Below are 11170 nucleotides of genomic sequence, written 5' to 3' on the forward strand. Positions count from 1 at the left end.
TTCTAGTAAACATCCATCTCAATACAAATAACAACGGCCGGGAATATATCAAATTCTACTGTTGCAGCAAGATAAGGCTGCAGCAAGATACCGATCCACCATACTGCATGACTAAGTTGGCTGAACAGAACAGGTTAAGGCTTGTTTGGCCTGGTGAAAACCAACATAGGCAAATTCTTGTTGACATTTGTAGAATGCCAAATGATATCATTTGGAACCAATGCTCCCACCTAGTGTACATTCGTAGCTGAATCAATAGAATGCAACTACTTCCTGAAGCAGCACAACAGCCAATACCAGTTCCTATACAAGCTTTTATTCTAAGTACCACCTAAATAAATACTTAGCTCCCCAAGTACCGTCATCATGAATGACAAAGATTCGAATTCAAATCGTAGTAGACCTAAGGGTTCATCAAAATGAGGTTTTTTGTTTTTCTTATTTGAACCCACTGTACCATTCTGCACTGACGTTGGAACATTAAAACTGTGCTTGAATACAAGAACATTTAAAAAAAAACTACTGAAATAATGCTTCAATTGAAATGAATTGAACATAAATAAAAATTGATAGACTCCAGCACGCCCATGACCCGCATGAGGAGAAGCACTCCAGAAAGTGGATGGATGGATGGCTGGATGTACCACTAGAGGGAGCTCACTTACCACACTGAGAATCACTATACGTACACAGGTGAATTAGTCCAAAGATGTTTAGAGGTAAGTTTGTTTTTTATTGTCTGCATTTCTGAAAATATGACACACCGTGTCAGCAAATGTTTGGACACAATATGAACGAGCACGTCCCTCAAATAGCGACACTGTTGGGTATCTTATCGGGGGACATGTTGTAGTAGGGCAGCTTCTTTCCCTGGTTTCTCGTCTTGATGGCGCTGCTGATCTCCGCCAGAGTCTTCCTGAATTTCTCCATTGCCGCCTTCACCGGCTTCTCGATGAAGTGCTCGTCGAGGTACATGCCCAAGTAGAGCTGCGGGGCAGGAGAAGAATATGTTTCAAATTGAGGAAGATTTTACATTCAGGAATGATTAGACAGTTGCGTATGATTGTTGTTAGTTCCTGTTTGATTAAATGAAAAAGGATGAAGAATTCAGACTCCTCAGATAAGAGAAAACAATGGTAGTCTAATTGGGCACGCTTCATATTTAGTCAAGATCATGGGGTGTGACATGCAGGGTATGTATACAACCACTGTGTAAGCTTCTTCTCATACAATGGACTATTCCATCTTGTGACTGCGGGTGCGCAGACTTGTTGCAAAACTAGTCGGCGCGGTTGTAAGGAAAATCAAGTTATCCCAGTGGAGTGGCGAAGAGGAGAAGGTGAAGGGAAATAGTTTGTCGTTAAAACTACCAAAGGTTTGGACCTTTTTCACGGTGACACCTCATGTGCGTAAGCGACAATAGCGCTGCTGTCAGTGTCGGCTGAGAAGGATGCAGTAGATGCGAAGGGCAGAGGGACAAATTCACACTTTTTTTGTTTGATGATAATCTTTGCAGTACACGGATGCGGCAGGCCCCGTGAGTCGCTTTGCCTCGAGCCCCCAAATGACTAAATGCACCCCTGCGCCCACCTCATTCTCCTGGTACTGGCTGAGGGCCCAGACGGCCCCCAGGTGCCAGCTGGAGCGCCCTCGGTCCGGGAGGCTGTCGATGATCAGGTTCACGTTCGCCAAACCCTTCTGCTTGGGTGGGGGCTTCCGCATGGTGGAGGGAGCGTTGGGAATCCAGGAATACCAGTCGTACTTGATACAGTAACAATGAGGTTAATGTTTGTTAAGCTGAGCACACGTTTTTGCACTTGTACTGGATTGTATTATTAGTAGTAGTAGTATTGCTATTATTATTATTTAGTATAATTTAAAATATCAATCAGCATAGACTTTCACAGAAAATACGGCTTTCATCAATCAATATATTATGTGGTTAAGTTGATCAATATTTCCTAATAACATTCTTGTTGTTAGAGACCCTAACCCTACATTAAAATGTTCCCCATCATGGAAGATAGAACATTTGTCAATCGATGTATATTCTGCTCCAATTACGTCATCTTTTATATGATAATGATTATTATAAATCATGTTACAAATTTTGAACTCAACTTTGCACTTTCAGGCTGTATAATATTTCATGATTACTAAATATGATTCGAAATATTTCCAATTTCATCCATTCAAATTATCCGATATTTTCATTGTGCGGTAAGACAAAGTGAAGACTATCGCTAAAACTGGCTAAATTGAACACAGTGTTGACTGGTGCGCACACAATATACGTGATGAACACCAAAGAATTGTCTTTTGTCGCCACGCACTTGTCCAAAGTTGACGGCCGCGTGTTGAGCTGACGCCGTGAACACGATGACGGTCAAGTACTCGATCAGCTCTTCGCGGGATTTCAGCGCCTTGGGAAACTCTGCAAAGAATTGACCAACACACACATAACCACGTATGCTTGTGTAACGCGCCCAGATGCTGTGACCAAATGCAGGAAAGGCTTGTTTCCTAACATCTGAGCTTCTTTGTTCGCATTGTGTGAGTTTTACCTTGAGAGGAGATTTTGCGTTACCTACCGCAGGAATCGAAGTCATGCATGCCAAAGGTGCGCACGTCCTTGACGAACGCCTGGATTTCCGCATCTCCCTGCACCTTTTCGTTGCTGCTGTAGTAAATAGTGACCACGTCGGAAATAAAGCTGCAAAAGGACAACACAATTCAAGTATGGAGGACAAATACAGTGGATATAAAAAGTCTACACACCCCTGTTCAAATGGCAGGTTTGTCCTATAAAAAAACAATGGGATCAAGAGGAATCATTTCAAAACGTTTTCCCCCCTTCAATGTGACGTATAACCTGTACAACTTAAATGAAAAGAAAAGTACAAAACAACTGAGACAATGTGGTTGCACAAGTGTGCACACCCGCTTATAACTGGTGATGTGGCTGTGTTCAAAATGAACCAATCATATTCAAACTCATGTTAATTCGGAGCCAGCACACACCTGCCACCATTTAACGTGTCTAAAAAAAAATAAAGCTCAGATGTTCTAGTAGGCCTTTAATTTCCTTTTTTCTTTTTTTTTTTTTGCTTACTTCAGTTACGGTATTACTTACAGTTACAGTCACTTAGTTACAGTTATTTAGTTACAAACTGAGGATGTCACTGTGTTCAGAACCAATCATTGACATTCAAATGTAAAACAGTGAGCACCGTTTAAAGTGCCTCTGGTTAGCACCAAATCAAGTTGATCTGTTCTAGCAGTAGAAGCTGATTTTGTGCTAACACTGACTGGTATTTCAAACTGTTGGTGATTGTCTCCACCTTGTGTCAGGGCACAGTTCCTGTTGAAGAAAAACAGCCTCAAAGCATGGTGCCGCCGCCGCCGCCGCCACCACCATGCTTCCCTGCAGGCCTGGTGTTCTTTGGAATTAGGAACCTCAGACCATAACACATTGTCCCATGTGTTTGGGAAGTCTCTGGGTTTTTCCCCCCCCCCCCAAATTTTGAAGCAAAGGTTCTAAATGTTCCATGAAGTCGTGTTAATTTCCTAATTTATTCCCGAAGAGTGTATTCTCTTTATTTCGCACCATTTTTTCTCTTGGCTTCAGTGCTTCCAGCACGTGTATGTACGTACATGTTATCTTTTTTTGTCCAATTAGATTGAATCTGCCCAGGCCATTAAATGAGCGCTGGCCTTCGGTCACATCGGCGTTTTTCCATCCTCTGGATTGGTCGGTCAGAGCAAAACTTGCTACGTCACTCCGAAAAGCAAAACATGTACAGTACATTTAGGAATCAGCATCTCTGGTATGACATTGTATTGAAATGATTTATGGTTTTGTCATGCAATTAGATAAACATCGATTTAGAACTGCTCCAGATGATGTACGTGGCGCAGTTACAAAAAAGGGAATTGAGTTGAGTCAATCCACACTGGGTCCAGTCCTCACCTCTTGGTGGCCTCCCACACCTTGTAGCCATCATCTCTGTAGAAGTAGGTGGGCAGCTCCTGCTTGCTGTCCACTCCGCGAGCTTTGATCATGTCGGGGAAGCAGAGAGACCTGAAGGTCAGGCCTTTCGTGGCCTTCCGAACCAGCTGCACGTGACCACCTCCGCCTGTGGCATTTGCCTTGACGGCCAGAGGAAACACACAAAGTTGTTCTTGAAGATCAGCAACCTTTTTGACGGCACAGATGAGTCAGCATCATGTCGAACCTCTTACTGACCAGCAGTGGCGTGGTATTGACACAAAAACAGAGCACAACAAAAAGTATTTGCTTTTTAGGAAAGTGCAAAATCAATAGTTTGTTGGGAAGTTAACAATGCAGACAAGTGCAACACTAACAGTTCTGTAGCCGAAAATACGACGACGGGTGGTCCTCAATTTATGACGGAGCTCTGTCCTTAAGGCGTCGATGTAACAAAAACTCAGAACGCGCGATAGTCTATCACGACAACCGATACCCAGGTAAGTGTACAGCGGACCTCCGCTCTTCACAGGGAAAGGGACCCATTGTGAATAGCAAAAAAGGCCGATAATTGACGCCCATTATAATTATATTTCTTTTAAAGCCTAACAATTCTTAAATAAGCGCGGGATAAGTGTAAAAAAATTGAAAACCAAAAATCCACAAATAGGTGAATCTAATAGGCTCACAAGGAGAGATTACATAGAAAAGTTTTCTGAAGTTTGAAGTTCTTGTAGGCTAAAATGTAGACATTTTTAGACGGGCACGGATGACAGCGTACGACATCGCTGTTCTTATCCATAGACTGGTAAAATGCGAGACCATGGGTACGCTTGCCTCTTCTGAACGGAAATGGCACGCCGTTGTTTCTGCAAATTAGTCACTTTGAAAACTTTGCTTTTGTGTGAGGCGGCGGAGACTTTGTGACCGCCTGCCTCTGTTTAATTGGTGAAATGCAACTAAAAGTTAGTACTTAGGTTGGATTGGGGAAACAGAGTCATGTGACGACATGTCTCTAATGAACCCAAAAAATCAATTCTCGCACAAGCAATAATAGATGGATACAAACAAAAGTAGCGAACGCAATACAGCTCAATGCAACAGAGTAAAAGTAAAGTTCATTCTCAACAAAAACAATTCCAAGTAAAAAGTGTATTGCATTAAAACGACTCGGAAAAGTAACATTTACCCCCAAAAGTTAAGTTAATGGGGTCAATGTGGCACATTACTGCACACCTACGGTTACTAACCTACCCTCACACAGCAGTAAAGTCATGGAATGACCATGAATGGAAAGCCATCACATAAAACCCAGTAATTAGCGTGCCTTCTTGTGCCGCAAAATAGTAGCACTACCCGTACGGGTGACTGATAACTGGTGTAGACTACCTGGGTGGGGTCTCTGCAGTCGCAAAACAAGTTGGGTTCGAGAGGATCCTTCGCTCACTCCACTTACCTTGTCGAAGATGCCACACTCGCAGATGAGCTGCTCTCTGGCCTTGGTGTTGATAGCGATGGTGAAACGGACGTGCGGAATGAGGAGCTGCGAAGGGGCACATCGGTGGCGAGTCAGTCGCCCATGAGCTTAGCAATAAATGCATTAGCGAGGGCCTGACCTTAAAGACGGGGTGGACTGCGGGGAGCTGCCTGAAGGTGGCGAGGGCAAACATCTCTGAGATCAGATGTGTCCTGAGCAGGTGCGTGACCGTCTGGTGGTGCTGGAAGTCGGCCGAGCGCACCCAGATCTTTGCGAGGAGCCAGTCGTGCTGGCTGTCAGTGGGCAGGAAGATGGGGTTGTCCTCGCCTGGGGTCTGACCCAACTGGGGGACGAGCAGCAGCAGAGCGCGTTGCTCTTTTTCAAAGGAGGCTCAAGACCCACAAATTTTTTTATAGCTAATATTTACCTGTAATTTGATATCGCTCTTTATTTACTTTTAGGTCACCAAAGTTGAACTGTTCACTTCTTATCTGTCAGTCCCTTCTATTTATTTTCGACTTTTGCATTATTGTTACAGTATTCTATGAATGTATTTATGCACTTGTGTGTCTTGCGCTGTAGTTCTTATGTTTGAATGCCGCAGTGTTTCCTCACTGTTCTTCTGTTGTTGACGGCGCCTCGTCGCTCCACTCCGCCCTCAGTCGTGTCTCGATAGCTACGTTATGTATTCACATTTGTATTCGATCTACTTTTACTCACGGGTGTCGAGTGTCGCGGCGTTTTGTGTTTGTGTCTTTTATCGTTTGCGCCCCGAAGCACACGCTCGTGTTGCTTTTGAAGTATGAAAGGTGCTTCACAAATAAAGGTTTGATATATGGACAATGAAAAGTACTCACACGCAGTACTTGAGTGTAAATTGCACATTCAATTGCTACTTTTTATACTGTAAATACCATAGTTTTGTTTTGTTTTTTATATTGATGTTATTATTTGTACCGTCTATGTAGCACCGTGGGCCCTTGAGTACCGCAATTTCAATTCTCTGTGTGTGTTACGCATATGGAAGAATTGACAATAAAAGCACCTCGACCTTGACCCCAGACCACAGACGCTTGCTTTGTCTCACGACACAGTGACAATACAATATCAGCGAGAGCGAGAGAGAGAGGAACATGGTCTGCTTTCTTATCGTCACACTAAAACAAAAGATTATACGAGGTTATACAGGAATTGAAATGGAATGATTTCCCACCACTGGACGCAAGGAGGGAAACGATTGTAAAAGTGGCCTAAGACTTCCTCATGTTTAATGCGGCTGTACCTGTATGGCTATTGGAAGAATCTTGTTCTGTGTGTTCTTGTACATAAGGCAGATGGGAGCTGCCAGGTACTGCAGGGTGCACGGATCTGTACAGTTTGGTTTGATGCCATCTAACACTTCGTAGTCCGCCACATAGATGTTACCTGCCTGGAAGTCACAAAGGGAATAAAGAAATAAGAAGAAATCGGGATATTGTCGGCACTAAAACACAATTGGGTACATTGACCCGCAGCCTACTTAAATCCTCGGCAGAGTGATTGTTAGCCTACCTTAACTTCCTCCTCCAGAGTCAACGCTCTCTCCAGGCTGACAGCGACCATTTCATTGGTGACGGGAAACTTGTCAGGAAGTTTGCTGAGCTTTTGGATGACGACAGGATTGCAGCCGTTCAGGAATTGGTAGCCGAACATGAAATCCTCTTTCCAGTGTTGCATCACGTACTCTGGAGTGGAAGTGTTCAGACAACATGTGACCGAATCAAAGGAGATCGATGAAAAAAGACCGATCCGAGGCTGACCTGAGATTGTGTTTTTGATTCTCAAAAAGATCCTCTCAAAATCGTCAAAGTCACTCCAGGACGACTGGAACATGTGCATGATGTGGTTCACAAACAGGTTCTCGATTCTGGAAATTCATGTTTATCAATTCACTTTGTGTAGCACAAAGCTTACACAATCGTGGGCGGTAAATGGAAATGGAAATTGTTTTGTTTTTGTTTTTTTCTGAAAGATACACAATGCTATGTCTCTTTTCCCGGTGACTTCAATCACACTATTCATACACGCTTTCGAGTATCGTGGGGTCAGTTTTACGAATAAGCAACTGGAGGCAATACATACGCTTTGCTGAAGTTGAGCACGAAATCCACTCCTTTCTCACTGTCAAACTGGATGTCTCGGGGCAAATCCTGGTGTCTGTTTGCATCTATGCTCATTGGAAAGCCTGGCTGCCACTCCATCCATCTAAAAGTAGGAACGTAACAATATTCCCCCAAAAATATTTGTCTGTCAAAACGCAGAGTCTGGTTGGTACCCTAATGCGAGTACAATGCACCAAGAGTTTAGAAAATTGGATGATGGGTTCTGGATCAATTCTCTCTGGATATAAAAAAAAAACAGCCTTTTTTGGGGAACATATTTGTGTGATATTGCCTGTTGAAAACACCTTCAAATCAGAGTAAAACAGCGTAACTTCATGCATTCCTCAACATATCACCTTGACCCTTTTGTTTTGTCTGCTACTTGGCATACCCCTTCTCCGATTGGCTGAGAAGAACAGCAATGTAACAGCGACTAGAACATTTCCCAAAGATGGCAGCCACTTCTATAAAAAGGCCGTTAGAGAGCGTGGTGCTCAGTAACGGACTTGGCGGTCAGATGAAGCATACCTGTAGGCTTTCTGCCTCATCTCCAGCTCGTTTTGTCTGTGCTGCTTGACCACGGTTGTCTTATCATCCTGCGGCAGGTAAGCTAACAAACCAAAGAGTGTGAGTGTGATAGAATGAAATGAGTGAACATAACCCTCAGTTTGTCACTCTACCTCGCCCATCTCGCAGCACCACTTCCTTGTCACCGACCAGCCAGCGGTAGCATGGAAACTCCAAGTTGTCTCCGTCCGGAGTCTTTACGGAGATGTAGCTGCAGTACCAGTCGTCCTGAACCCAGTATTTCCTCTTCTCCAGCTTCACCAACACAATCTCACCCAGGTTCTCGTCTACCCTCACCAGGTAGGAATCCACCTGCGAGCGAATCAATTGTATGGTTTGGAAAAAATACAACACATCTCCACTTGTTGTGTCATCTGTTGTCTAAGGTATCTCTTTTACATGTGAAGACAAGAGGATACTCCTTCGAGAATTGCCACCTTACTGTGGTTCAAGAGTGTTTCGGGTGGACAGTGAAAGCGATAAAGTGGTCCTAAAGTGAGCGTCCAGACCCAGAGCCATTGGCTGGTAAATTTGTCCAAAAGTGCAAGCGTCTGTGTGGCAGGTTTTCCACGTGGTGTGGTTGGACACAGCCCAGGAAAACTGACTCGGAGGAACCGCGATGTGGGCTAACTGGTGGCAAGAACAGACATCAGGGTTTGATGCCTTTCCAAAGAGGCTGGTTGACCAACAGGGTCTGGTGATTTAGAAACAAGACTTTTCTCCCAGGAAAAACCAGTATAGACTAGATGTAGATGGACGACACAGACCTTAATAGCTCTGGGACTGGACTAAGGATTGGAATCTCTTCCTTTCCATAATTCCTCCTTGTGAAAAGGGCAGGCGTGGTATGGAGATGTCTACGACATTAGGTTGACCTTAAATCGTTCTTAGTTTACATAAGCACATCTTACATCAAAGATTAATGATTCACTTTGTAGTCAGCATATCTTGGGAACTTGGACGAGCAGGGGAACAGCCATTGTTGATCACTCACGACCTTAATGGAGATGATTTACCTGCATCCTGGGAGAGGTGGGACCAATGCATGTACAAAGCCTTCATTGTAAAAGAAGCAGACCTGAAAATCTTTGCCGGAATTGGCGGTCACACAGCAAAAACCCAGGTGTGAGAGGACTCATGTGCTCTGCGTCAGAGGTAGAACTGGGCGAATGTGAGGCTGCCCTACTCATATTCCTGGTGCTGTCCCCTCCAAACTTAACTCCTTCCCACCTTATTCCTGGTGCACCAAATTGACCATACTGCAGTCCATGTACCATGCCCCCCTTGCTCTATAGTTTCTCTCCCACCTACCTTAACTTTGGTTAACTCTTCTCCCAAAGTGGTGCATATTCCATTTCCTTCTACCTTGGAACTGGTGCGCCAAATCTGCCATGGTCAATAAAACAAGTGCCCTTTGGTCCATACTTTAATCGCCTCCTACCATGATCCTGGTGCACCACAGCTTCCATTAGCCCCCGCTAAATCCATCCTGCTTGGCCCTGGTTTCACCCCTTTGCCAAGACCTATGTTATCTCCTACATTGGTTCGTACTAGGCTCTAGGATTGGGTGTTGAGTTTCTATTCAATCATTTCAACAAACTAATGGGGAAACAATTCCAGCAATCACCACACCTTGAACACATAATTGTTTCCCAAAAGCAATTATTTCAGTTTTATTTCCGACCCGTTGTGTTCTCTTTCCTCAATGCCACTCTAAGAATAATGACTGAATGAACAATATGCATGAGCAGGTGTGCAATAGGTTGCTTGAAACGTCACCACTGCCAATTCAACTGTACAAGCCCAATTCCAATGTTGCTTTTCGGCCTTGCCGCTGACATGCAGTGATTTCTCCAGATTCTCGGAACCTTTTGATGATATTATGGACCCCGTAGATGATGAAATCCCTCAATTCCTTGCAATTGTACGTCGAGGAACATTGTCCTTAAACTGTTCGACTATTTTCTCACGCACCTGTTGACAAAGAGGTGAACCTCGCGCCCCATCTTTGCTTGTGAACGACTGAGCAATTCAGGGAAGCTCCTTTTACACCCAATCATGGCACCCACCTGTTCCCAATGATCCTGTTCACCTGTGGGATGTTCCCAACAGGTGTTCGATGAGCATTCCTCAACTTCCTCCGTCTTTTTGGAACGTGTTGCAGCCATAAAATTCCAAGTTAATGATTATTTGCTAAAAACAATCAAGTTTATCAGTTTGAACATTGAATAGCTTGTCTTTGTAGTGTATTCGGTTAAAATATAGGTTGAACATGATTTGCAAATCATTGTATTCTGTTTTTATTTACGTTTAACACAATGTCCCGACTTCATTGGAATTGGGGTTGTACCTTCTTCTTTCCACATGACAACTGTGATGCATTGGTTGCCGTGCATTACATGTAAAAAAAAATTCTCAGCCGTTTTCATGTAGACTCACTTACCGCTCCCCTCTCAAAGTCATTGTAAAGAGGCTTGTCCATCAGAGTCCTCTCACTGCATCTCTCAGTGCCCACTAGCGTTACGTAGATGTAGTCATCGGTCCCCGCAAACCACTGGCTTCCCGTGGCGATGGTCACTGTGTACGACGGCATTGATCGAAACACTCCAAAAAAACACTCTCCCGGGTGAAAATATCAATTCCACCTCCCATCAACTTCGACCTTCGTTTGTTAGGTCCCAAAAGTGCACTTCTCACTTTTGTTTATGTCCTCACTTCTCTTACACAGATGCCGCAAGAATGTGTAACTCTGTAAAGCAGAGATGGGCGGTGCGCTAAGGGAACAACAGTGACACTCCCTCCCTCATCCAACCTGACGACACGCATTTATTTCCCTTTACGAAGCAAAACAGCAATACATAAGGCTGGTGTTAATTGAAGCGTCATATGAGAGGTCAAATTTACTAGTCAAATCTGTATATGACACTGGACAATGCTTGGTACTATACTCTCATTCAGTGACATAAATGCAAATACCGCAGCACAGCGCTCCTCCTT

The 11170-nt window shown here is 44.0% G+C and overlaps 1 protein-coding gene across 3 annotated transcripts; it reads right to left on the reverse strand.

The window, feature by feature from the left end:
* Positions 1-712: 712 nt before the first annotated feature.
* On the reverse strand, positions 713-10921 carry LOC133485329 (polyunsaturated fatty acid 5-lipoxygenase-like). 3 transcript variants are annotated; one of them, XM_061788812.1, is made up of 14 exons: positions 10617-10917; positions 8287-8485; positions 8135-8216; positions 7587-7709; positions 7265-7371; positions 7017-7189; positions 6748-6894; positions 5605-5808; positions 5445-5531; positions 3971-4149; positions 2592-2713; positions 2334-2434; positions 1591-1761; positions 713-987 (listed from the first exon to the last, which is right to left on the reverse strand). In XM_061788812.1, the coding sequence occupies exons 1-14, from the start codon at positions 10764-10766 to the stop codon at positions 808-810; spliced, it is 2025 nt and encodes a 674-aa protein (XP_061644796.1). In that variant the 5' UTR covers positions 10767-10917; the 3' UTR covers positions 713-807. The 3 variants fall into 3 exon arrangements, 2 of the variants coding, with proteins under 2 accessions (XP_061644796.1, XP_061644797.1); XM_061788813.1 differs by lacking the exon at positions 10617-10917 and adding an exon at positions 9085-9873; XR_009790667.1 differs by lacking the exon at positions 713-987 and adding an exon at positions 3655-3779 and having other exon boundaries at positions 1622-1761; positions 10617-10921.
* Between the last annotated feature and the right edge of the window lie 249 nt (positions 10922-11170).

This window comes from Phyllopteryx taeniolatus, chromosome 11 (genome assembly GCF_024500385.1).
Source record: "Phyllopteryx taeniolatus isolate TA_2022b chromosome 11, UOR_Ptae_1.2, whole genome shotgun sequence".
NCBI lineage: Eukaryota > Metazoa > Chordata > Actinopteri > Syngnathiformes > Syngnathidae > Phyllopteryx > Phyllopteryx taeniolatus.

Excerpts from the sequence above, each read along its gene's own strand:
- LOC133485329 (XM_061788812.1), bottom strand. The coding sequence starts at position 10,766 with ATGCCGTCGTACACAGTGACCATCGCCACGGGAAGCCAGTGGTTTGCG. Across the intron at positions 7,710-8,134 it reads ATGAGGCAGAAAGCCTACAG|ATGGATGGAGTGGCAGCCAG; the intron begins GTATGCTTCATC and ends TCCTACTTTTAG. Across the intron at positions 5,532-5,604 it reads CAGTCCACCCCGTCTTTAAG|CTCCTCATTCCGCACGTCCG; the intron begins GTCAGGCCCTCG and ends GCCCCTTCGCAG.